Genomic DNA, 26,764 nt, shown 5'->3' on the forward strand with positions numbered 1-26,764 from the left:
ACAAAACAGATAGATACGTGTTAAGAGTGTACTGATACAAGTAGGACACTTGACATCCCGGCAACTTTGAGAAAAAACACTTTATATCAGAGTTGTGCCTGTTGTTCACATACATATCTGCCCTGCCTTTGGCTAGAATAGTAACACCTGATCTTACCTCCTCCCGACTGCCTTCCATTTTTGAAGACATTTATTTTCATTGTTAAAGCGGCCACTTGAGTATGTGGTCAATATAAAGTATAATCCGTGGTTAGTGTTGGCTAAAATGTTCTCCTAACCTGCGACGAAAATCATACCCGTCGTGGCCGTATTCCCTCAAATCACAATCCATTCAAGAATTTTTGAGGGTTTAATTAACTCTAGTAATTTAATAGGATCTCTATGGTCACGTGTTACTCAGCCAGTCGCAGCAGCCAGGTACTTGGTGTAGCCAGATTGCATGGATTATCGCGCTCACTAGCCAGTACACGTAACAGGTAGAGCCGTAAAATCATATGGAATCAAATCAAAGCTACTTTGGATACATTTTTAACGGTGTAGACTAAAAAGAAATTCCCCTACAGCCAGGTAAGTCGTGTATCGGTATTTTAACTTGCGCGAGGAGTATTCACTGTTGAGTTGTTTTTCATGGGTGAGGTCAGTCGTAAACAAGTGAAGCCCGCTAGCAAACTAACTAGCCAGCCACCTTGGTAGCAGGTAGGGTTGTGGGACAAGACTATATTCGGCATGCACTCTTTGTAGTGAACACCTTTGATTAGTTTTAAGGTATAGTGTTCGTCATAAATAAATCATCGATATTAGCCCTATTAAAGTAAATAGTTATTGCAAGTTATTTTGATAACTCACCTTTTGCCCACCAGTAATTCCTTTCAGTTCTTTATCAGAAATGTACTATATTACAGGTCTCATGACTCGTATTAACACACCCAGAGTTTCCCCAGAAAGTATTCACACCCCTTGACTTTTTCCACATTTTGTTGTGTTGAGTTTAAAATTGATTTAAATTTAGATTTTGTATTACTGGCCTACAAAAAAGGTCTATAATGTCAGTGAAATTATGTTTTTAAAAATGAAAAGCTGAAACCCTTTGGTATGGCAAGCCTAAAGAATTTCAGGAGCATAAATGTGCTTAACAAGTAACATAAATTGCATGGAGTCACACTGTGCAAAAATCGTGTCTGTATCCCACACATACAATTATCTATATAGTCCTTCAGTCAAGCAGTGAATTTGAAACACAGATACAACCACAAAGACCAGAGATGTTTTCCAATGCCTCGAAAAGAAGGGCACCTTTTATTTTATTTTGGGTTAAAAAAATAAAAGCAAAAAAAATAAAAAGCAGACATTGAATATTTACTTTGAGCATGGTGAAGTTATTAACTACACTTTGAATGGTGTATCAGTACAACCAGTCATTACAAAGATACAGGTGTCCTTCCTAACTCAGTTGCTAGAGAGGAAGGAAACCGCTCAGGGATTTCACCATTAGGCCAATAGTGACTTTAAAACAGTTATACAGTTTAATGGCTGTGATAGGGGAACACTGAGGATGTACCAACATTGCAATTACTCCACAATACTAACATAAATTACAGAGTGAAAAGAAGGAAGCCTGTACAGAATAAAAGTATTAAAAAACATGCATCTTGTTTGCAATAAGGTACTAAAGTAAAACTGCAAAGAAATTAACTTTAACTTTGTCTTGAATACAAAGCGTTATGTTTGGGGCAAACATCACTGAATACCACTTCATACTTTCAAGTGTGGTGGCTGCATCATGTTATGGGTATGCTTGTCATCGGCAAGGACTAGGAAGTTATTTATTTATAAAAAGAAACAGAATGGCGCTAAGCATGGGCAAAATCCTAAAGGAAAACCTGGTTGTCTGCTTTCCAACAGACACTGGGAGACAAATTCACCTTTCAGCAGGTTAGTAACCTAAACCACAAGGCCAGATATACACTGGAGTTGCTTACCAAGATGACATTGAATGTTACTGAGTGGCCGAGTTACAGTTTTGACTTAAATTGGCTTGGAAATCTATGGCAAGGCTTAAATGGCTGTCTAGCAATAATCAACAACCAACTTGACAGAGCTTGAAGAATTAAAAAAAGAATAATGTGCAAATATTGTACAATCCAGGTGTGCAAAGCTCTTGGAGACCCAGAAAGACTCACTGCCAAAGGTGATTCTAACATGTATTGACTCAGGGGTGTGAATACTTATGTAAATGAGATTTCTGTATTTCATTTTCAATAAATTAGCAAACATTTCTAAAAACAGATTTTCACTTTGTCATTATGGGGTATTGTGTGTGTGTGTGTGCGCGCAGATGGGTGGGGGGGGATATATATTTAATCCATTTTGAATTTAGGTTGTAACACAACAATGTGGAATAAGTCCAGGGGTATGAATACTTTCTGAAGGCACTGTACTATAGACATAGTCCAGGTGTATGGTTGAATGAGAAGGTGAATCACAGTCAAGTCAGAAACATTGACCAGATGTCCTAAAGACAATCATACAAAGACTCTGAACTGTAAGATGAGTGCTTTCACTCATAGATGGAACCTCTTGACTATTCTCCCAAAGATGTCAACATAGACTGACTTTAAAAAGCTGAACAATAGGCTATATTTCACATTTATTCAAAGATGTTATGCTTTGTGATGGGGAATTGGGTTCCCAATGTGCATGTTGTGTATTGACACATATCTGTTGTGGTAACATGATGTCAAATCCCAGTGCAATTGGTACATGTCAACCCTAGGTCTAGTGCTTTTATGCGCCTCGGAATTGGATAAGGACGCGCTAAGTTGTGTCCCAGATGTCTGTCTTTACTTGCACCCTGTGAGAAAGACCCGATCATGTGACAGAGAGCCATATGAGTGAGAGGTGCTTTGGCATGCAGCCGGGAGAAGGGAATTATAATTATTATATTCAGCCGACGGGCACAACGGCCACTGGCCACAAAAGGCATGGATTTCTTTAGGGGGCATTATGGCCACACAAAGAATGCAGCCAGGTAATTTGAGGCGTTATCAAGTGCTTGTCAAATTGTGAATGAGAGACTGAAGTGTGTACAGCCTGCGCAAAAAACAAACAGAGCAGAGCTCATGCCTTTCATGTGGTTAATCAAAATTCTATCCAAATATAAATAACAATTATACAAACCTAAAAAGTAACTGCTATTACCAACTATGTAAACACAGCAAGGGATAAGAAGCAGTGCTTGACTTGGGCAGGAGCTCACCAGAGCTGAGTACCAGCACCTCAAATTTTGTACTGCTTGAGCGGTTCCTTTTATAGAATATTAAGGGCCTCCCGAGTGGCGCAGTAGTCTAAGGCACTGCATCAAGGTGTGTCGCTAGAGATCCTGGTTCGAGTCCAGGCTCTGTCGCAGCCAGCCGCGACTGGGAGACCCATGGGGCAGCGCACAATTAGCCCAGCTTTGTCCAGTTTAGGGGAGGGTTTGGCCGGCAGGGAAGTTCTTGTCCCATCGCGCACTTGCAACTCCTGATGCGGGGGCGCAATGCACGCTGACACGGTCGCCAGGTCTGCAGTGTTTCCTCCGACACATTGGTGCGGCTGGCTTCCGGGTTAAGCCATTTTGCCACAACTTTGGAAGTATACTTTGGGTCATTGTTTATTTGGAAGACCCATTTGCGGCCAAGGTTGAACTTCCTGACTGATGTCCTGAGATGTTGCTTCAATATATCCATATAATTTTCGTGCCTCATTAAGCTATCTATTTTGTGAAGTGCACCAGTCCCTCCTGCAGCAAAGCACACCCAGAACATGATGCTGCCACCCCGTTCTTCACTGTTGGGATGGTGTTCTTCGGCTTGCAAGCATCCCCCTTTTTCCTCCAAACATAACGATGGTCATTATGGCCAAACAGTTCTATTTTTGTTTCATCAGACCAGAGGACATTTCTCCAAAAAGTACGATCTTTGTCCCCATGTGCAGTTGTAAACCGTAGTCTGGCTTTTTTGTGGTGGTTTTGGAGCAGTGGCTTCTTCCTTGCTGAGCGGCCTTTCAGGTTATGTTGATATAGGACTCGTTTTACTATGGTTATAGATACTTTTGTACCTGTTTCCTACAGCATCTTCACAAGGTCCTTTTGCTGTTGTTCTGGGATTGATTTGCACTTTGACACCAAAGTACGTTCATCTCTAGGAGACAGAACGCGTCTCCTTTCTGAGCGGTCCCATGGTGTTTATACTTGCGTACTATTGTTTGTACAGATGAACGTGGTACCTTCAGGCGTTTGGAAATTGCTCCCAAGGATGAACCAGACTTGTGGAGGTCTACAATTTGTTTTCTGAGGTCTTGGCTGATTTCCCCATGATGTCAAGCAGAGAAGCACAGCGCTTGAAGGTAGGCCTTGAAATGCATCCACAGGTACACCTCCAATTGACTCAAATGATGTCAATTAGCCTATCAGAAGCTTCTAAAGCCATGACATCATTTTCTGGAATTTTCCAAGCTGTTTAAAGTCAGTCATTTTAGTGTATGTAAACTTCCGACTTCAACTGTATTCCATAAAAAAAATCTGCTGTTTCCAGCTAGAATAGGAATTTGCAACATTAACAATGTCTACAATGTATTTCTGATCAATTTGTTATTTTAATGGACCAAAAATTAGCTTGACTTTCAAAAACAAGGACATTTCTATGTGACCCTCAACTTTTGAATGGTACTGTATTAGAGGTCGACCGATTATGTTTGTTCAACACCGATACGATTATTGGAGGACCAAAAAAAGCCGATACCGATTAATCGGCCAATTTTTTTTATTTATTTGTACTAATGACAATTACAACAATACTGAATGAACAATGAACACTTTTATTTTAACTTAATATAATACATCAATAAAATCAATTTAGCCTCAAATAAATAATGAAACATGTTTGGTTTAAATAATGCAAAAACAAAGTGTTGAAGAAAGTAAGTGCAATATGTGCCATGTAAGAAAGCTGACGTTTAAGTTCCTTGCTCAGAACATGAGAACATATGAAAGCTTGGTGGTTCCTTTTAACATGAGTCTTCAATATTCCCAGGTAAGAAGTTTTAGGTTGTAGTTATTATATGACTATTTCTGTCTACCATTTGTATTTCATATACCTTTGACTATTGGATGTTCTTATCGGCACTTTAGTATTGCCAGTGTAACAGTATAGGTTCCGTCCCTCTCCTTGCCCCTACCTGGGCTCGAACCAGGAACACATCAACAACAGCCACCCTCGAAGCATCGTTACCCATCGCTCCATAAAAGCCGCTGTCCTTGCAGAGCAAGGGGAACAACTACTTCAAGGTCTCAGAGCGAGTGACGTCACCGATTGAAACGCTATTAGCGCGCACCCCACTAACTAGCTAGCCATTTCACATCGGTTACACCAGCCTAATCTCGGGAGTTGATAGGCTTGAAGTCATAAACAGCTCAATGCTTGAAGCACAGTGAAGAGCTGCTGGCAAACACAGTAAAGTGCTGTTTGAATGAATGCTTACAAGCCTGCTGCTGCCTACCAGCGCTCAGTCAGACTGCTACATCAAATCATAAGACTTAATTATAGCATAATAACACACAGAAATACGAGCCTTAGGTCATTAATATGGTCAAATCCGGAAACGATCATTTCGAAAACAAAACGTTTATTCTTTCAGTGAAATACGGAACCGTTATGTGTTTTATCTAACGGGTAGCATCCCTAAGTCTAAATATTGCTGTTACATTGCACAACCTTCAATGTTATGTCATAATTATGTACAATTCTGGCAAATTTAATTACGGTCTTTGTTAGGAATAAATGGTCTTCACACAGTTCTCAACAAGCCAGGTGGCCCAAACTGCTGCATATACCCTGACTGCTTGCACGGAACGCAAGAGAAGTGACACAATTTCAGTAGTTAAAGGAAATTCATCTTTGCAGGCAATATTAACTAAATATGCAGGTTTAAAAAAAATATATACTTGTGTATTGATTTTAAAGAAAGGCATTGATGTTTATGGTTGGGTACACATTAGTGCAACGGCAGTGCTTTTTTTCGCGAATGCACTTGTTAAATCATCAACCGTTTTGGCGAAGTAGGCTGTGATTCGATGAGAAATTAACAGGCACCGTATCGATTATATGTAATGCGGACAAGATAGATAAACTAGTAATATCATCAACCATGTGTAGTTAACTAGTGATTATGTTAAGATAAGTTTAGTGCTAGCTAGCAACTTACCTTGGCTTCTTGCTGCACTCATGTAACAGGTAGTCAGCCTTCCACGCAGGCTCCTCGTGGAGTGCAATGTAATCGGCCACAATCGGTGTCCAAAAATGGCGATTACCGATTGTTATGAAAACTTGAAATTGGCCCTAATTAATTGCCCATTCCGATTAATCGGTCGACCTCTATACTATATATTATACAACTTTTGAGTTAATGTAATGCCATTGTAAAGTGAGAGAACCACTCTGGAAAAGGGCGGAACAGCTCCTCCGGATGTGAGCATGAAAAATATTTTTTAAATCACTGAAGAACCATTTCAAAGTAGAGAAGTGTAGGTGAGAGAGAGAAAAAAATCTGTCATTGTTGACAAAGGTGGAATATGGAATCTGTCTGATATACAAAAAGCTTGGGGGAAAATGCAGAGAATGTCTAACTCGTTGACAAAAACAAGATGGTTTTTAACTTTATTAGGTGAAGTAAGGAAGAGGGATGAGAAATTCTGTCTTGATAACCATGATAGGAAATTGCAGAGAGATATAGTTTGAGAGCTCTTGGTGAACAGATCAACATTGAAAGGAGAAATTCAACAATTGCAGGCAAAGGTTGTTAAAAACTTTTTTGACCCCTACCTTTTTGACCCTTTGTTCCATCAATCTACCCTCACAAGGAGTTGCGCAAGGATGATGGGGTTTCAAGCATCTGGTCAGCATTGCCTGGCTTTGAGTCAACAGCTTCTGACAGCTGTGACGAACTGTCTTATGCCAACCAGAACACAGGCTGTAAAAGGTAGTAAAGACAAACCTCCAGTGACAGTAATCACACGCAAATCAGCATCTCCAAAATAGTTGGATGAATGGTCAAATACTTTGGAGCATCCACGAGACGTGGGTATGAAGACATGGGACCATTTTGAAGCCTTTTTAAGAAATGCTTTTCTTTAAAAAACAAGGACAAGTGACCCCAAACTGTTGAACGTGTGTGTTTGTTACTGCTCGACTAAAACAAACTTTGTCGGCTAGTTGGGGTCATCTCTAATAGGATTCATATAATATTCAACAAATAATGTACCCAATGTCCGCTTTGCACCAAACCGCTTTTTAACTGATTAAGACGTGAGGAGTCCAAATAGGGGGTAGCTTGGGAGTAGAAGCTGTTTAGAAGCCTCATGACACTACATTTCATAACTATACACTTGGATGTATAGTGTCAGCATTTGTTGCTGTCATGCCTAAGTTTGCTAATATTGCCAAAGAAAAAAATCATTAAAGTAATTGGCAATATCAGTGGGTTTGATGATGAATGAACCATCTGATTCAATGAGTGATGGAGCTGAGTTTATCTTTTTGCCCAGAAATTCATTTAAGGTGTTCCAAAGCTTTTTACTATAATTCTTTGTCATTTATCTTTGTATCATAGTGTAGTTTCTTAATCTTTTTATTCATTTTATTCACATGATTTCTCAATTTACAATACATTTGCCAGTCGGTTCTGCAGCAAGACTTACTTGCCATTCCTTTTGCCTCATCCCTCTCAACCATAACATTTTTCAATTCCCCATCAATCCACTGGGATTTATGTTTTTTGTTGTAATTTCCTCTTACATCTAGACGTTCCGCTAGCGGAACACCTGCTCCAATATCCAATGATAGGCGTGGCGCGAATTACAAATTCCTCAAAAATCCAAAAACTTCAATTTTTCAAACATATGACTATTTTACACCATTTTAAAGACAAGACTCTCGTTAATCTAACCACACTGTCCGATTTCAAAAAGGCTTTACAGCGAAAGCAAAACATTAGATTATGTCAGCAGAGTACCCAGCCAGAAATAATCAGACACCCATTTTTCAAGCTAGCATATAATGTTACAAAAACCTAAACCACAGCTAAATGCAGCACTAACCTTTGATGATCTTCATCAGATGACACTCCTAGGACATTATGTTATACAATACATGCATGTTTTGTTCAATCAAGTTCATATTTATATCAAAAACCAGCTTTTTACATTAGCATGTGACGTTCAGAACTAGCATTCCCACCGAACACTTCCGGTGAATTTACTAAATTACTCACGATAAACGTTCACAAAAAACATAGCAATTATTTTAAGAATTATAGATACAGAACTCCTTTATGCAATCGCGGTGTCCGATTTTAAAATAGCTTTTCGGTGAAAGCACATTTTGCAATATTCTGAGTAGATCGCCCGGCCATCATGGCTAGCTATTTTGACACCCACCAAGTTTGGTACTAACCAAACTCAGATTTACTATAAGAAAAATTGGATTACCTTTGCTGTTCTTTGTCAAAATGCACTCCCAGGACTTCTACTTCAATAACAAATGTTGGTTTGGTTCCAAATAATCCATAGTTATATCCAAATAGCGGCGTTTTGTTCGTGCGTTCAAGACACTATCCGAAGGGTAAAGAAGGGTGACGCGCCCGGCGCGTTTCGTGACAAAAAAATTCAAAATATTCCATTACCGTACTTCGAAGCATGTCAAACGCTGTTTAAAATCAATTTTTATGCGATTTTTCTCGTAAAAAAGCGATAATATTCCGACCGGGAAAAAATAAAAACATGGTGTCGGCTCGTGCATGCGCCCCCAGTCTCATTGTTCTCAGATCGACCACTATCCAAATGCGCTACTGTTTTTCAGCCATGGCCTGCAAAGTCATCATTCACCGTTCTGCCGCCTTCTGAGTGCCTATGGGAGCGTTAGAAAATGTCACGTTATGCCAGAGATCCACTGTTTTGGATAGAGATGATCAAGAAGGCCAAGAAATAGTCAGTGGGCGCTTCCTGTTTGGAATCTTTTCAGGTTTTGGCCTGCCAAATGAGTTCTGTTATACTCACAGACACCATTCAAACAGTTTTAGAAACTTTGGAGTGTTTTCTATCCAAAGCTAATAATTATATGCATATTCTAGTTTCTGGGCAGGAGTAATAATCAGATTAAATCGGGTACGTTTTTTTTATCCGGCCGTGAAAATACTGCCCCCTATCCATAACAAGTTAACTTCTATGGGCTAGGTGGGACGCTAGCGCCCCACCTGCGGGACACAGCCAGTGAAATATCAGGGCGGAAAATTCAGAAACAACAAAATGTCATAATTCAACTTTCTCAAACATACGACTATTTTACACCATTTTAAAGATACACTTATCGTTAACCTAACCACATTGTCTGATTTCAAAAAGGCTTTACAGCGAAAGCAAAACATTAGATTACGTTAGGAGAGTACTTAGACAAAAATAATCACACAGCCATTTTCCAAGCAAGGACATGTGTCAATAAAACCCAAAACGCAGCGAAATGAAGCACTAACCTTTGACGATCTTCATCAGGTGACACTCCTAGGACATTATGTTACACAATACATGTATGTTTTGTTCGATAAAGTTCATATTTATATCCAAAAACAGCATTTTACATTGGCGCGTGATGTTCAGAAAATGTATTCCCACCAAAACGTCTGGTGAATGTGCACATCAATTTACAAAAATACTCATCATAAACGTTGACAAAATACATAACAATTATTTTAAGAATTATAGATACACTACTCCTTCATGCAACCGCTGTGTCAGATTTTAAAATAGCTTTACGGCGAAAGCACATTTTTCAATATTCTGGTTACAGTACTGTGAGACTCAGGCTCGTGCCCGCGTCGACCGAAAGCTTTGTTTTCTTTCCTCTGTTTAGCTAAATGGACATTCCCGGTCGGAATATTATCGCTTTTTTACGAGAAAAATTGCATAAAAATGGATTTTAAACAGCGGTTGACATGCTTCGAAGTACGGTAATGGAATATTTAGATTTTTTTTGTCACGAATTGCGCCATGCGCGCGACCCTGATTTACCATTTCGGATAGTGTCTGGGACGCACGAACAAAACGCCGCTATTCGGATATAACGATGGATTATTTTGGACCAAACCAACATTTGTTATTGAAGTAGCAGTCCTGGGAGTGCATTCTGACGAAGACAACAAAAGGTAATCAAACTTTTATAATAGTAAACCTGATTTTGGTGAGTGCTAAACTTGCCGGGTGTCTAAATAGCTAGCCCGTGATGGCTGGGCTATGTACTTAGAATATTGCAAAATGTGCTTTCACCAAAAAGCTATTTTAAAATCGGACATATCGAGTGCATAGAGGAGTTCTGTATCTATAATTCTTAAAATAATTGTTATGCTTTTTGTGAACGTTTATCGTGAGTAATTTAGTAAATTGTTAGCAAATTCCCCGGAAGTTTGCGGGGGGTATGCTAGTTCTGAACGTCACATGCTAATGTAAAAAGCTGGTTTTTGATATAAATATGAACTTGATTGAACAAAACATGCATGTATTGTATAACATAATGTCCTAGGTGTGTCATCTGATGAAGATCATCAAAGGTTAGTGCTGCATTTAGCTGTCTTCTGGGTTTTTGTGACATTATATGCTAGCTTGAAAAATGGGTGTCTGATTATTTCTGGCTGGGTACTCTGCTGACATAATCTAATGTTTTGCTTTCGTTGTAAAGCCTTTTTGAAATCGGACAGTGTGGTTAGATTAACGAGAGTCTTGTCTTTTAAAATGGTGTAAAATAGTCATATGTTTGAGAAATTGAAGTAATAGCATTTCTAAGGTATTTGAAAATCGCGCCACGGGATTACACTGGCTGTTGCGTAGGTGGGACGATTTCGTCCCACCTAGCCCAGAGAGGTTAACGTAGCACTTTTCTGGGATGCTTGATTGTTTTCATTGGTTTACTGGGAAGCTTAGCAGAGGTAGACATGCTCATGTTATTTATGTTAGTGCATGGTGAGCTGCACACAGTGGACTTCCTACTAGGGCACACCGCCTCAGTGAGAACAGTATAACTCTGCTTCATAGGGACATGATTACCGCATACAATAGCTTTAGGATCTGCAGAGGCTTTCAGGGGAGTTGAAGGGACATATGAGGTTACTTGCATTGTCTTCCAAAGCCCCTGGGATAATGTACATGTGGTCAAGCATTATGACAACTCAGTGACACAATGGTATGAATTAACTGATCTGGGCTTGGGTCATTGATAAGTTATTGTCTCAATGCTGTGAAATGCTTATGATGCTGTGAAAGGATCCAGGAACCCAAATGATTTGGGTGGATCCCATCCTCCTCATAAAACAAGTTTTGTTTCCAGAAGGTATCAAAATTGTCAAATGTTACACCCACAGAGCTGCAATAGTCACGTAGCCAGTTATGGAGGGCTAAGAGTCTGCTGAAACGTTCAATGCCACGATTAAGGGAGGGCCCAGTGCCAGATATTATGGGGCTTCTGTTGGTGTAAAGCAGAGACCCAATAACTTCTTTAAAATTGATCTTCAGCTGTTCTGAGCTGCCTTTTGATAATGTAATTGAATCCCACAATCCCACATGAACTATGATAGACTCAATTTCCTGATGCAGTTTTAAAATGTTTGGGAGCTGTGCTCCTGGATAGCACAATGTTTTTGCTCCAGGGACTGAGAAATTTCTCACCATTGAACTGCCCAGTACAACGGCGTGCGAAGGGGATGGAGAAATCTGCCCATTCCTATCACTCACACAATTTGTGGAACCTTTCACAGGCCCACGAGAAGCAGGATAGCATACGCCCGCAGCTCCTGGAAATGGGTCCAGACCTCTCACAGCAGGCAGTGCCCCATCAGGTCCAGAGAGAGGGAAAGGAGCCGAACTCTACGACAAAGCCGTTGCTAGAGTCAGTGTAGTTGGAGTCGGCACAGCCATCGCAGTCCCAGCGACGAAGGTGCAGGTAGATCAGACACCAGGGCGGCGACGCTATTCCTCATGTCAATCTGCTCCGGACCTCTCGCAGACACTCCAGTCCGCTTAGCGGCATGACGCTGCCTTTGGTTTCCACGACTTGTGGCATGACCAGTGCTGATCTGAAACAATCCTCTTGCTGTTCTCAGTCTACTCCAATTACAAGATGGAGGAGGAGAAGCAGATGGAGATGACTTCCTTGGCTGGCAAGTTCCAGATGGCACAGGCCATTCGGATAGGGATCGATGACAAGGAGGGGATACATCCTTTCAAGCCAGAGCGGCGTCCAGCCATAGGAGTTGAGAACGAGGACCTTCCAATTTGCTTTTTCCCCATAAGTTTGTGCAGAATTGAAATTGACTTGCTAAGGATAGCCACCTCATTCCTGTAATCCTCCGCAAACAATTGTTTGCCGCATTGATACTCCGGATTGTCAATATTGTCCCGGACAAGAGCGTAATAAACACAGCTAGCTTCTACGCGCTGGAAATGTTCATTAGCTATTCCAGGCAAAGCGGGCTCCATTGCAACCTAGCTAGCTAGTTGGTAGCAGGTGTTGACACACACACTTATGAACAAAATAAAACTTCAGAAACAACCAGTCGAGGCGCAGGAGGTGTCAGAGTTTGTGACAGGTTGCCTGTTTATACTGAAGTCATTGTATATAACATATGTTTTAGCCTAATATGAAGTCCCCAGTGGCTGATCTCAACAAACAACCCTGGTCCTTAACAAGGAAGCCATTCATAGAAAAAACAGCTTTACAATTAATTGTATTATTCCAGCTAATTAACTTTCTCACCCTAAAAACAAATCTGGTGGCCTATTGTCATTTTGATACAATTTATTTATCTGAGCTAGTGAAAACAACCTAGTCCTAGTAAGCAACATTATGTTGAAAAGACATTGAAGTTAGGTTCAATTTTAGTTTCTGAATGAAAGGTGAAAATGTATTTTCCTTATGTTTTAAAAGGCGTCGGTCTGCGCTTACTGAGGTGTAGCCTACAGTGTTGTCTGAAATTGAATTTTTTTAGGCTCTGAATATCAGCTACCCAACTTTATCAGGAGTTATCATGAGCCTATTTGCAACGTGTTTACACAGCGGGAAATGCAAAATTATTTTCTTTTTCACTATAATCAGCTTGTCAAAAATTGATTGATACAAACTTGAAACCACTGATCATGACAATGGGGTGAAACTCCTGGACAACAGTTATTGTCCATTTTACTTTGACCTGACCTGTTTTTAGGATATGTTTGTTAACATGAGAGCAATTTTTTTTTTGATTGAGCGCCATTTAAGTTAGGCTATTTAATCGGAGAAACCTGCATGATGTAAACAGTATCTCTCATTACATTGTCATAAATGTAATCTCCAGCTTGTAGTAGGTTTAAGAAAAGGCCACATGCTCTTTCTACCATACCCTGCTACATGATTTATGTTACTAGATTTTTTTGACGGAACGTTGGAGCGCTGCAGAGATGCCTCTCTCCAACAGCACTCTGGAGAAGCGCACTGGGAATGGACAAGCAAAATATTTTGTGCCCTGCCTTAGACAAAGTGGGCACTACTTATCAAAGAGAGGCATCAGCGCTCACCGAAAAAGCCTATATGCAACTGGTTGAGAGATTGTCATTGTTTTTGGGCAGAATTATGTGAGGTTTTATGTGTTGTTGGAGGTGCTTCTTGGTCAGTTTAGCTCAGAAAATGCCCCCTCTCAATCTTTTGCCAAAGGCAGCCGCTTAATCCTGCCTAATGAGCGGGCTGGCCGTGCACACACGTCTCTGGCCCTCCCCACCACTCACGCAGTCAGCAACAGGCTACCTCAATCAGCAGCATGTCACAGTGAATTAGATTTGTTTTAAGAGAAATGCCATGGCGGCCGCGGTGGAATTTAGAAGTAGCCCAAAAACCTGCAACCCGCGACCAATACATTTTCACCCGCAACATCGTTATCAAAATTGCCCAATTTGCGAGAAATGCTCGGATATGGCAATCCTGGTGGTCAGCCTCTGTTACTCTAGTCAGATTCTAACAGGCACACGTGACTACTTCAGTGGCCCTGTTACCACGGTAACCTTAAAGGGGCAGCGTAGAGTTTGTCTGATCAAATGAAATGTGACATTTTAGAAAAAGACTAATCACAAAGTATTTAATTAAATTGAGCAATATACCATATTACTTCTCACTAGTAATAGTCCTTGTTTTAAAAACATTACTAAGCATGTTCATCTTTTTTTAAATCTTTTTTTTGTGTAATGTGGAAAAATATATTTTGTCTGGTTAAAAATCTGAGTGGCTGGTAGAATAATAATAATAATAATACATACATACATACATACATACATGCATGCATGCATGCATGCATGCATGCATACAGTGGCTGGTAGACAAAGTTGGTGTTAAGTCCTGTAGCCTACTCTCAAAACATGCTATTTATGTAGGTGAATTGCATCAATTATGGAGCTGTAGATTGCTTTTGACTCTTTCATGCATGATGAGGTCAGTAAATGTATTCAAAATTAGGTTTGTTCAATTGTACAGATTATATAACTTGGCCTTTGCGTAGTTCTCATTTGTTTGTTGTATAGATCTTCAAGCTAGTTTTGCTGGCTGTACTGGAAAAAATTGCATTGCTTCATCACTTTATAAAATAACACCATTGGATTTACATTTACATTTACATTTTACATTTAAGTAATTTAGCAGACGCTCTTATCCAGAGCGACTTACAAATTGGTGCATTCACCTTATGATATCCAGTGGAACAACCACTTTACAATAGTGCATCTAAATCTTTTAAGGGGGGGGGGGGGGTTAGAAGGATTACTTTATCCTATCCTAGGTATTCCTTAAAGAGGTGGGGTTTCAGGTGTCTCCGGAAGGTGGTGATTAACTCCGCTGTCCTGGCGTCGTGAGGGAGCTTGTTCCACCATTGGGGTGCCAGAGCAGCGAACAGTTTTGACTGGGCTGAGCGGGAACTGTGCTTCCTCAGAGGTAGGGGGGCCAGCAGGCCAGAGGTGGATGAACGCAGTGCCCTTGTTTGGGTGTAGGGCCTGATCAGAGCCTGAAGGTATGAAGGTGCCGTTCCCTTCACAGCTCCGTAGGCAATCACCATGGTCTTGTAGCGGATGCGAGCTTCAACTGGAAGCCAGTGGAGAGAGCGGAGGAGCGGGGTGACGTGAGAGAACTTTCACACCATTGTTTCTCTCACATACTTCATGCTCCATTTGAGGCGTAAACTGTGTGACATACCTGCTCTGCCAACAGTTGAGCACTCCCTTGCATGCACCAGCTCGTTTCTGTATTTTTAAGTAACAACAAGGAACCAGCATGTCAATTTCAAGGGGTGCTTTCACAAAAGGTGTGGAGTAGTGCTCACCTAGTCTGCCCAACTTTTGGAGTGTGCCTGGATATTATCACTCTTTCAGCAGGTAAGGAGCTGAGGGAAAGCTCACTTTTTAAACAATCTTATGGGCTTTTCTTTTGAGTCCTTTCAACAGTATTTCTGTGTTTTGAACTTTGAAAGAAAGTGTTTTATGTTGCCTGTCAGATGGGGCCCTGAGTTTTTCTTGTGCACGTGACCTGGCTGGGCAAAACTGTACAGGCCCTATTTTAGTCTAACGGGGCCCTGTGTTTGTCCTAGTCAGGTCTTATGGTTTGGAAAAACTCAGTGCTCTAGTCATAGCAGCAGAAGGAGCTAGATAATTACAACTAGTGAATTACAGGGAACTTGGTGTTCTATTAGATTATCATTGTGATCTGCATGCATGCCCCAACCTGAGCATATTCCCAGCTGCTTGTATCCTGCTAATCAAAAGGAAGCAGCACACACCCAGGTCCTTATCAGTGGGGACGGACAGACAGGAAGGGGGAGTAAGGGAGGTTGGGACTTCTTCATATGAATTTCATACAGGCAGTTGTTTCTCCCTTTCAGTTAGTTTGATCATAAAATCAGCATTATCTATTTTGTCTTCAGAGGGCAGATGTTGTCTCACTCACTCATGTATTATGTTCTCCCTAGATGAGCTTCTAGACCAACATTAAGATCCCCTGCATCGGGAAGGCTGAGCTGGCAGTACCTGGCTGGGACAACATGGATTCTATACTGAGCTACAGAAGAGGTAGCAGCAGCGACAAACATTTATGTTGGAGGCTGACACCAACATAGCCATTGAACATCGGAATACTAAGACTGGAGTCTCTATAGAGACATGAACTGCTGTCCTTGATCGACAGTGCGTTATGGTGTGAGCAGGACTAAGCAGCGCTCCCACACATCCCCTCCCACCTGGGCACCAAGCCATGTCTCCTCTCTCTGCCCTGGGTGTTATCTGTGGATTGTTCCTTCCTATGTGCCTCGGTGAATACAACACTCACAGTTGTATCCCACGGAAGAGTGTCCTCTACCAGGGTAAGCCCCTGTCTCCTCTCTCCTGTTTTCACATAACGGTGCAGTAAACTGCATCTGTTTCCTCAAATACTAAAAAGTTAGCTAAATGACATGTCTGTTTTGCTTCATTTATAACTAGTGTATGTATACATGCATACATACACTAGTTAGTTATAAATAAAGCAAAACAAATATATATATGTGAGATCTCTCACACACTCAGTTTGATACTTAGTTTTCATTGAGTTGTCTAATGCTTTCCTGTTTTAGACAATCTGAAACTGTTCAGAGAGGAAGGGATTTGGAACTACTCCACTATGTTGGTTCGAGAGGATCTGGGCCTGCTGCTGCTCGGGGCTCGAGAGGCTGTCTATGCCCTGGACATCAATGATATCTCCATCAAGAAGTCTGGGGTAGGGACCTCTGTTTATTACGGCTATTCAGTTATCGTGTTTACCTATCAGTTATCCTGTATTATTTGCCTACATGATTTGAATACATCACAAATGGACTGCAGTAAAAAGGTCTGCTGTACCTTCTTTGTGGTGACCTAATACCAATGCCTTGGAACCATAAAACCATTACCTAGTACATACTTTGATGTGCAGCTCTCTGTTGTCAGGTGTATTGGCGAGTCACTGAGGAGAAACAGAGGGAGTGCACATACAAAGGGAAACACGCTGAAGTAAGTGGCTCCATCAATCACGAAACAATTCTCCCCACAGACAGCTGTGAATTGGTATGAAGACACCCAATGAAGACACAACCAACAACCAGATGCATACAGTTGAAGTCGGAAGTTTACATGCACCTTAGCCAAATACGTTTAAACTCAGTTTTTCACAATTCCTGACATTTAATCCTAGTAAAAATTCCCTGTTTTAGGTCAGTTAGGACCACCACTTTATTTTAAGAATGTGAAATGTCAGAATAATAGTAGAGAGAATGGTTTATTTCAGCTTTTATTTCTTTCATCACATTCCCAGTGGGTCAGAAGTTTACATACACTCAATTAGTATTTGGTAGCATTGCCTTTAAATTGTTTAACTTGGGTCAAACGTTTTGGGTAGCCTTCCACAAGCTTCCCACAATAAGTTGGGTGAATTTTGGCCCATTCCTCCTGACAGAGCTGGTGTAACTGAGTCAGGTTTGTAGGCCTCCTTGCTCGCGCACGCTTTTTCAGTTCTGCCCACAAATTTTCTATGGTAATGAGGTCAGGGCTTTGTGAAGGCCACTCCAATACCTTGACTTTGTTGTCCTTAAGCCATTTTGCCACAACTTTGGAAGTATACTTGGGGTCATTGTCCATTTGGAAGACCCATTTGTGACCAAGCTTTAACTTCCTGACTGATGTCTTGAGTTGTTGCTTCAACATATCCACATAATTTTCGTTTCTCATGAGGCCATCTATTTTGTGAAGCGCACCAGTCCCTCCTGCAGCAAGCACCCCCACAACATGATGCTGCCACCCCCGTGCTTCATGGTTGGGATGGTGTTCTTCGGCTTGCAAGCATCCCCCTTTTTCCTCCAAACATAACAATGGTCATTATGGCTAAACAGTTCTATTTTTGTTTCATCAGACCAGAGGACTTTTCTCCAAAAAGTACGATCTGTCCCCCATGTGCAGTTGCAAACCATAGTCTGGCTATTTTATGGTGGTTTTGGAGCAATGGCTTCTTCCTTGCTGAGCGGCCTTTCAGGTTATGTCGATATAGGACTCGTTTTACTTTGGATATAGGTACTTTTATACCTGTTTCCTCCAGCATCTTCACAAGGTCCTTTGCTGTTGTTCTGGGATTGATTTGCACTTCTCGCACCAAAGTACGTTCATCTCTAGGAGACAGAACGCGTCTCCTTCCTGAGCGGTATGACGGCTGCGTGGTCCCATGGTGTTTATACTTGCGTACTATTGTTTGTACAGATGAACGTGGTACCATCAGGCGTTTGGAAATTGCTCCCAAGGATGAACCAGACTTGTGGAGGTCTACCATTTTTTTTTTTTTTGAGGTCGTGTCTGATTTCTTTTGATTTTCCCATTATGTCAAGCAAAGAGGCACTCAGTCTGTTGGTAGGTCTTGAAATACATCCACAGGTACACCTCCAATTGACTCAAATGATGTCAATTAACCTATCAGAAGCTTCTAAAACCATGACATAATTTTCTGGAATGCTCCAAGCTGTTTTAAAGTCATAGTCAACTTAGTGTATGTAAACTTCTGACTCACTGGAATCGTGATACAGTGAATTATAAGTTAAATAATCTGTCTGTAAACAATGACTTTCGTCATGCACAAAGTAGATGTCCTAACCAACTTGCCAAAACTATAGTTAACAAGAAATGTGTGGAGTGGTTGAAAAACAAGTTTTAATGACTCCAACCTAAGTGTATGTAAACTTCCGACTTCAACTGTACATACATTGAAATCTGTACATTACTATACCAACCTTGACATTTCTCATCCCTGTCCTGTTGCAGATTGAATGCCGTAACTACATCCGGACCCTGCATAAAGTGGATGACAGCACAATGTATGTGTGCGGGACAAATGCTTTCAGCCCCACCTGTGATTACATGGTAATTATGAACTGGGTGGTTCGAGCCCTGAATGCTGATTGGTTGACAGCAGTGGTATATTTAAGCAATAATGCACCTTGGGGGTTTGTGGTATATGGCCAATATATCACAGCTAATTGCTGTTCTTATACACACTGCAACGTGGAGTGCTAGGACACAGCCATGGTATATTGGCCATATAGCAAGCCCCTGAGTTGCCTTATTGCTATTATAAACTGGTTACCAAAGTAATTAGAGCAGTAAAAATAAATGTTTTGTCATACACATGGTATACTGTCTGATATACCACAGATGTCAGCCAATCAGCATTCAGGGCTGGAACCACCCTGTTTATAATAGACCGTATACCACGGGTAAGACGTGCATTTTTTTCTGCTCTAATTACATTGGTAACCAGTTTATAATAGCAATAAGGCACCTTGGGGGTTTGTGGTATATAGCCAATATACACCACGGCGTTGCGTCGTGCCTAAGAACAGCCCTTAGTGTGGTATAGTGTGGGGCGGCAGGTAGTCTAGTGGTTAGTGTTGTGCCAGTAACCGAAAGGTTGCTAGATCGAATCCCCGAGCTGGCAAGGTAAAAATCTGTTGTTCTGCCCCTGAACAAGGATGTTAACCCACTGTTCCCTGGTAAATAAGAATTTGTTCTTAACTGACTTGCCTAGTAAAATAAGGTTAAATAAAATCTAAATATTGGAAATATACCACACCCCCTCGGGGCTTATTGCTTAATTATAAACTGGGTGGTTCCAGCCCAGAGTGCTGATTGGCTGACAGCCGTGTTATATCAGACTGTATACCATGGGTAATGACATGTATTTTTATTGCCCTAATTACGTTGGTAACCAGTTTATAATAGCAGTAAGGCACCTCGGGGGTTTGTGGTATATGGCCAATATACCACGGCTAAGGGCTGTGTCCAGGCACTCTGCGTTGCGTGTAAGAACAGCCTTTAGCTGTGCCATATACCACAACCCTTTGTGCCTTATTGCATAGTTATAGCTTGGCCTGAACAGGACAGCTAGGACATCTCGGTGTAAGAATAGCTCTGTTGTTTGAAACGATCATGTGACTGCTGTAGGCAGGCAGTTGTCACACTGAATATTTACTGTGAGTGTGAAATGTATGCATACTACAGACACCTGCCCTCTCTATCTCTACTGTTAGTGGCTGAGTGTAACTCATTTTGCCCTTTGGAGTTTAGTATAAAGTATATTCCTACCTCTCTCTCACTGAAACAACTGTGAATACATCTAAATAGTTGCTTTGTTTGTGACTCTGACAGACGTACTCTGAAGGACAGCTGAGACTAGAAGAAGCGCAGGAGGAGGGAAAAGGGAAATGCCCCTTTGATCCCTTCCAGAAATACTCCTCCATCATGGTCGGTATGTACTGTGACTGTCTGTCTCTAGTGATCTGCTCTCACACAAGGACAGAACAGTGCACCCAGTGAAGTGCAAAGTGGGGTTGTGCTATCAAATGTGCAATACCTAGCGTTCATTTTCAGTTTAAAGTGCTGCCGCGGGACTTGTTTGTAAAGTGAGGGGGTTGAGTCTTTGTGAATTGAACAGGTTATTTATTTATTTTTTTGCTTTTTGGCTGAATGTGTTGCTAGTAGCTTGAGTTACCAGTGGCACAATGAAAGAGGTTGCACATGTAATTTTCCAAATTAGTTTTTGACTAATATTTACAATATTATTTACTTTGCTAGAAGATCAATTTTCCTCTGTTGTGATTCTTGTCATGTCTCTGGTCTGCCAGGAAATGACCTCTACTCTGCTACCTCCATCAACTTCCTGGGCTCTGAGCCTGTGGTTCTCCGCAGCTCCTCCTCTGCACTTCGCACTGAGTTCAAGAGCTCCTGGCTCAACGGTCAGCTCTCCCTCTCTGTTCATACTTGTGTTATAAACTTGTATACTACTATACACCATGCCTTATGGTGCACACGTGAATAGTATGTATCTACTAACACTTGTATCCATAGCATTTTACATACTTCTGTGCCTTGAGTAATAGCCTAGATCCTATAGGTCTCCGTGTTTTTAATTATGAAACTGAACTTCAACTGCTGCTGTTAAACAGGTCCTGAGGTAGCGTAGTAAGTGCTCGTTATGGTTTATGATTTCAGAGCCCAACTTTGTATACATGGACCTTGTCCCCGAGAGCAGTAACAACCCAGATGGGGATGATGATAAGGTCTACCTGTTCTTCAGCGAGAACGCCATGGAGTATGACTTCTACAACAAGCTCACCGTGTCAAGAGTTGCTCGTGTCTGCAAGGTAGCAACTTGCTCCAAATGTACTTTCAGCTGCAAGAAGTTTCATTGGCTCATACATGGTGTTTTAAATATAAAGGACAGTATGTGTACCCTGTTTAAACAGTGCAGGGGTATAATGTGTGCATGTGTCCTCTCTCTAGAAGTATTCACTTGTTTGACTAGAACCAATGTGTCTCTCACTGTGTATAGAGGGATATGGGTGGGCAGCGGACGCTCCAGAGGAAGTGGACGTCGTTCCTGAAGGCTCGTCTGGACTGCTCTCTGCCAGAGCCCAGCCTGCCATCTATTGTACAGGATGTCTTCCTGCTCAAAAACGATGACTGGCGCAAAAGTGTTTTCTACGCAGTGTTCACTCCCCAGTCGTGAGTAGTCTGTAGAATCCAGTGGTTTTAGAGTTGACAACATTGTTTCTGTGGGAAGTGGACTGTTTCTAATCTGTGTGATATTCTGACTCGGTTGCTTTAAGCACATGTTTACCATAATCATAGGGCCAGGAGGTTTTCCTGACCAGGAAAAACCCCAGGCAGGCTAACTATAATTAGGGCCTAGGGTATTTCCCACGTGTTCAGGAAAAACATAGGGCCCTAACCATGATATACTTGAGGTTTGAAAACATCAAACATGTTTTTCTGACTGTTTGCACTAGGAGCTCGTCCGACATGTCTGCAGTGTGTGCGTACAGTGTGTCGGCCATCGGAGACGTGTTTGATAAGGGGAAGTTTAAGACGCCAGTGACTGTGGAGACTTCCCATGTGAAGTGGGTCATGTACAGTGGAGAGGTGCCCACCCCAAGACCTGGAGCTGTATGTCCCATTTTAATATAATTGTGAAGCTCGAAATGGCTTAGGGCCACAAAAAGAAAGTATCTACTTTTTTTTACAGTTCAGCTACTAACTCAGTAACAAATGTATTATTACCACTCAGCAATCCTCTATTTTTTTCAGTGCATTAACAACGCAGCGCGGGCCCTTGGGATGGAGCGCTCCCTGGACCTGCCAGACAAGACCCTGCAGTTCATCAGGGACCGGCCCCTCATGGACGATGCCGTGCACCCGCTGACTGGCCGTCCGCTGCTGGTCAAAAGGGGAGACCTGTTCACATGCCTGGTGGTGGACAGCGTGCTAGCTCTGGATGGGGAGAGATACGCAGTCATGTTCATTGGCACAGGTACTGAACAGGACACACACATCCCCAAAACAGACTTGTTCTTCTGACTCCTGCCTGAACAGCTAATCAAATAGCTACCCGGACTATTTACCCCCTCCCTCCTTTTAACCTGGCTGCTATTCTCTGTTTATTATCTATGCATAGTCACTAACTCTACCTACATGTTCATATTACCTCGACTAACCGGTGCCCCCGCACATTGACTCTGTACTGGTACCCCCTATATATAGCCTTGCTATTGTTGTTTTACTGCTGCTCTTTAATTATTTGTGACTTATTTCTTATTTTTTTACTTAAACTGCATTGTTGGTTAAGGGCTTGTACAGTGAGGGGGAAAAAGTATTTGATCCCCTGCTGATTTTGTACGTTTTCCCTTGACAAAGAAATGATCAGTCTATAATTGTAATGGTAGGTTTATGAACAGTGAGAGACAGAATAACAACAGAAAAATCCAGAAACATGCATGTCAAAAATGTTATAAAATGATCTGCATTTTAATGAGGGAAATAAGTATTTGACCCCTCTGCAAAACATGACTTAGTACTTGGTGGCAAAACCCTTGTTGGCAATCACAGAGGTCAGACGTTTCTTGTAGTTGGCCACCAGGTTTGCACACATCTCAGGAGGGATTTTGTCCCGCTCCTTTTTGCAGATCTTTTCCAAGTCATTAAGGTTTCGAGGCTGACGTTCGGCAACTCGAACCTTCAGCTCCCTCCACAGATTTTCTATGGGATTAAGGTCTGGAGACTGGCTAGGCCACTCCAGAACCTTAATGTGCTTCTTCTTGAGCCACTCCATTGTTGCCTTGGCCTTGTGTTTTGGGTCATTGTGATGCTGGAATACCCATCCACGACCCATTTTCAATGCCCTGGCTGAGGAAAGGAGATTCTCACTCAAGATTTGACGGTACATGGCCCCGTCAAATGATGCGGTGAAGTTGTCCTGTCCCCTTTGCAGGAAAAACACCCCCAAAGCATAATGTTTCCACCTCCATGTTTGACGGTGGAGATGGTGTTCTTGGGGTCATAGGCAGCATTCCTCCTCCTCCAAACACGGCGAGTTGAGTTGATGCCAAAGAGCTCCATTTTGGTCTCATCTGACCACAACACTTTCACCAGTTGTCCTCTGAATCATTCAGATGTTCGTTGGCAAACATCAGACGGGCTTGTATATGTATTCTTGAGCAGGGGGACCTTGCGGGAGCTGCAGGATTTCAGTCCTTCACGGCGTAGTGTGTTACCAATTGTTTTCTTGGTGACTATGGTCCCAGCTGCCTTGAGATCATTGACAAGATCCTCCCGTGTAGTTCTGGGCTGATTCCTCACTGTTCTCATGATCATTGCAACTCCACGAGGTGAGCTCTTGCATGGAGCCCCAGGCCGAGGGATATTAACAGTTCTTTTGTGTTTCTTCCATTTGCGAATAATCACACCAAATGTTGTCACCTTCTCACCAAGCTGCTTAGCAATGGTCTTATAGCCCATTCCAGCCTTGTGTAGGTCTACAATCTTGTCCCTGACATCCTTGGAGAGTTCTTTGGTCTTGGCCATGGTGGAGAGTTTGGAATCTGATTGATTGCTTCTGTGGACGGGTGTCTTTTATACAGGTAACAAGCTGCGGTTAGGAGCACTCTCTTTAAGAGTGTGCTCCTAATCTCAGCTCGTTACCTGTATGAAAGACACCTGGGAACCAGATCTTTCTGATTGAGAGGGGGTTAAATACTTATTTCCCTCATTAAAATGCAAATCAATTTATAACATTTTTGACATGCGTTTTTCTGGATATTTTTGTTGTTCTGTCTCTCACTGTTCAAATAAACCTACCATTAAAATTATAGACTGATAATTTCTTTGTCAGTGGGCAAACATACAAAATCAGCAGGGGATCAAATACTTTTTTCCCCCACTGTAAGGTCTACACCTGTTGTCTTCGGCGCAGGTGACAAATAAAATTTGACTTGAATAGATCTGACAATGACATTGGCGTCCTTCTCTCCACACAGAGAACGGCTATGTGCAGAAGGCAGTGAACTACGCTGGAGAGATGTTCATCATTGAAGAAATACAACTGTACCAGACCCCAGAGGCTATCAGGACCCTGCGTCTCTCCAGCACGGTAACAATCACCCAGTCAATCAATTAAAACTTGATTTTAAATAGCTCTTAAACAAATACATTTGTTACTAAGTACTTATCGGCAACTCTGGTTTAAACCCCCAGTCAAGGTGCAGCACCATTTTACAAAACATACCAACATCCATATAATATCAATGTCAGTTTGTTGTCTCCTGGCATTTCTGCAGACAGATGGTTACTCATTTACTATTTATTTCCTTAGCACTTACAATAGAGCATTCAAGGAGAATGGCACCCGGTCATTGCTGTTACTAACCGTGGGTGAAGTAGGCTCATTGAGCTGCTGACACACATGTGGTATTGGTTTGTGTTCTTGTTTCCCCAGGGTCAGCTGTATGCAGGCTCTGAGTATGGAGCTGTGCAGATGCCTCTGAGTGAATGTGGCCGTTATGAGTCGTGTCTGGACTGTGTCTTAGCCAGAGACCCTTACTGTGGCTGGGACCTCTCCACTGGCCTCTGCTCTGCTGTGGCCAGCTCACCCTTTGCCTCAGTCACCACGTACGATCCAACACACACATACTTTTCTAGTAATGTGATTTAGAATTTCAGTATACCATATTTATAGTCTTTCTTTTTCAGGAACATGATTCAAAGTCTAAAAGATGGTGACATCTCACAATGTCCGAAATCGGGTAAATGGATTTCAATATTTAATTGTTCAGGGCCCAGCACACTATCAACAAATGACAGACTACAGTCCAACTGTAGTTACTACTTACATTGTTTGTGTGTATTGCAGAGACAATGAAGCCAGAGAACTACACCTTAGTTCCTGGCAACAACATCAAGCTGCCGTGCCAGCCTGACTCCAACCTGGCACAGGTACAGTGGCTCTTCTCAGGGCAACTGTTGCTCTCTGATACCAAGTACCACATCTACAATGGGGGTATCCTCATCCTCAATGCCTCTGCCGCCGACACTGGCCAGTACACCTGTGAGTCTATTGAGCAGGTGAACAGCCGACCGTACACCAGGACTATGGCAGTCTATCAACTGTTGCCCCACACTAACCTAGAGGAGAGTGAGACGATGACAGAGTCCCCCCATAGTCACAGTACCCCATTACCAGAGCTCCTGGAGGTAACAGAGAAGCCAAAGGCTTTGGATCCCCTTCTCCCCCCTGAGTCACAGTGTGAAGACGGCAGGGTGGTAGGCCTGCAGGTGGTGGTGGCGCTCCTCTCTCTGATGCTGGTTGGTCTAGTAACCTGGAATCTGTATAAAGGATGCTTTAGAAACAGATTCTCAGAGAACTCAGGCGCTGGCCAGGTGAAAAAGCCGTCGGATGACTACATGCAAATTCAAAACAATATAACTTCAGAGTTCAAGCTGCTGGGACCTACACCCAGTCACAGTGCTAACAAGAATCAAAATGCTATCATAGCCTTCAAAGGGAATGGGGAACACCACTTCTCTCCTGGAAGCAATATTTCCACTGTGGATGGTTTGGGGTACATTGATGATGAGTCAGAGATCTGACCCTCAGTGTTCACCACTCTCTGGGGTTTGCACTCTCTCAAGACACTAGCTCAATGTCAAGCTCTGTACACTGGACTTGTTTTGGAATTGTCCTTAACATTTTCCCACCACTACATCTCCCTAGATTGAATTTATTTTGTTTAGTCATTGCATAAGGTGAATACTATTTTGTAAATATTTATTTGTATTAATGTAATTACTTCATAACAGGATGTGATATCTAAAGTAAATAAGACCATAATACTAATATTTTTGTTGTACATAGTTAAGATCTACAAATTTCATTCTACGGACCAGTAATGATTACTCCAAACCTTTAAGTAGATCAAAACAGCCATGGACCAAATACAATTAAACACTCTCTTGACTTAGGTCTTGTTTAAAATGTCTCTCAGAACCAACGTGTTTTCTCTTCTTTTTCACCAGCAGCACTTTCATTACACTGTGTTGCTTCACATTTCATGTAAAATAAGTAATTTAGAGATCAATGTTTTGAGTTAGAAGGCTCTTAGTTCTAGATTAAACTCAATCAACAGTTCATATTGTCAAAACCACAACTTTCATTTTGGTCATTGCTATTAGGAATTGTATCATTATTTCACCAGTCAAGAAGTTGTTTTCATTAGATTCCAACACATTATTTAGTTAATCTGTCCAGCGGGAATTCTGCTGTCGTCTCCATGTAACAATAATATCCACGAGAGAGGTCTC

The 26,764-nt window shown here is 41.8% G+C and overlaps 1 protein-coding gene across 3 annotated transcripts; it reads left to right on the forward strand.

The window, feature by feature from the left end:
• The first annotated feature begins 402 nt into the window (after window positions 1–402).
• On the forward strand, window positions 403–26,442 carry LOC106584397 (semaphorin-4E). 3 transcript variants are annotated; one of them, XM_082968053.1, is made up of 16 exons: window positions 417–567; window positions 4,251–4,383; window positions 16,054–16,443; window positions 16,693–16,835; window positions 17,045–17,107; window positions 18,899–18,997; window positions 20,282–20,381; window positions 20,758–20,868; window positions 21,125–21,276; window positions 21,465–21,637; window positions 21,922–22,078; window positions 22,220–22,442; window positions 24,445–24,557; window positions 24,903–25,075; window positions 25,157–25,209; window positions 25,317–26,442. In XM_082968053.1, exons 3-16 carry the CDS (start codon window positions 16,335–16,337, stop codon window positions 26,051–26,053), a joined length of 2,406 nt encoding a protein of 801 aa, XP_082824179.1. In that variant the 5' UTR covers window positions 417–567; window positions 4,251–4,383; window positions 16,054–16,334; the 3' UTR covers window positions 26,054–26,442. The 3 variants fall into 3 exon arrangements, with proteins under 3 accessions (XP_014025141.1, XP_082824179.1, XP_014025142.1); XM_014169666.3 differs by lacking the exon at window positions 4,251–4,383 and having other exon boundaries at window positions 403–567; XM_014169667.3 differs by lacking the exons at window positions 417–567; window positions 4,251–4,383 and adding an exon at window positions 14,986–15,463.
• Window positions 26,443–26,764: the final 322 nt, after the last annotated feature.

This window comes from Salmo salar, chromosome 23 (assembly GCF_965601325.2).
Source record: "Salmo salar chromosome 23, fSalSal1, whole genome shotgun sequence".
Taxonomy (NCBI): domain Eukaryota; kingdom Metazoa; phylum Chordata; class Actinopteri; order Salmoniformes; family Salmonidae; genus Salmo; species Salmo salar.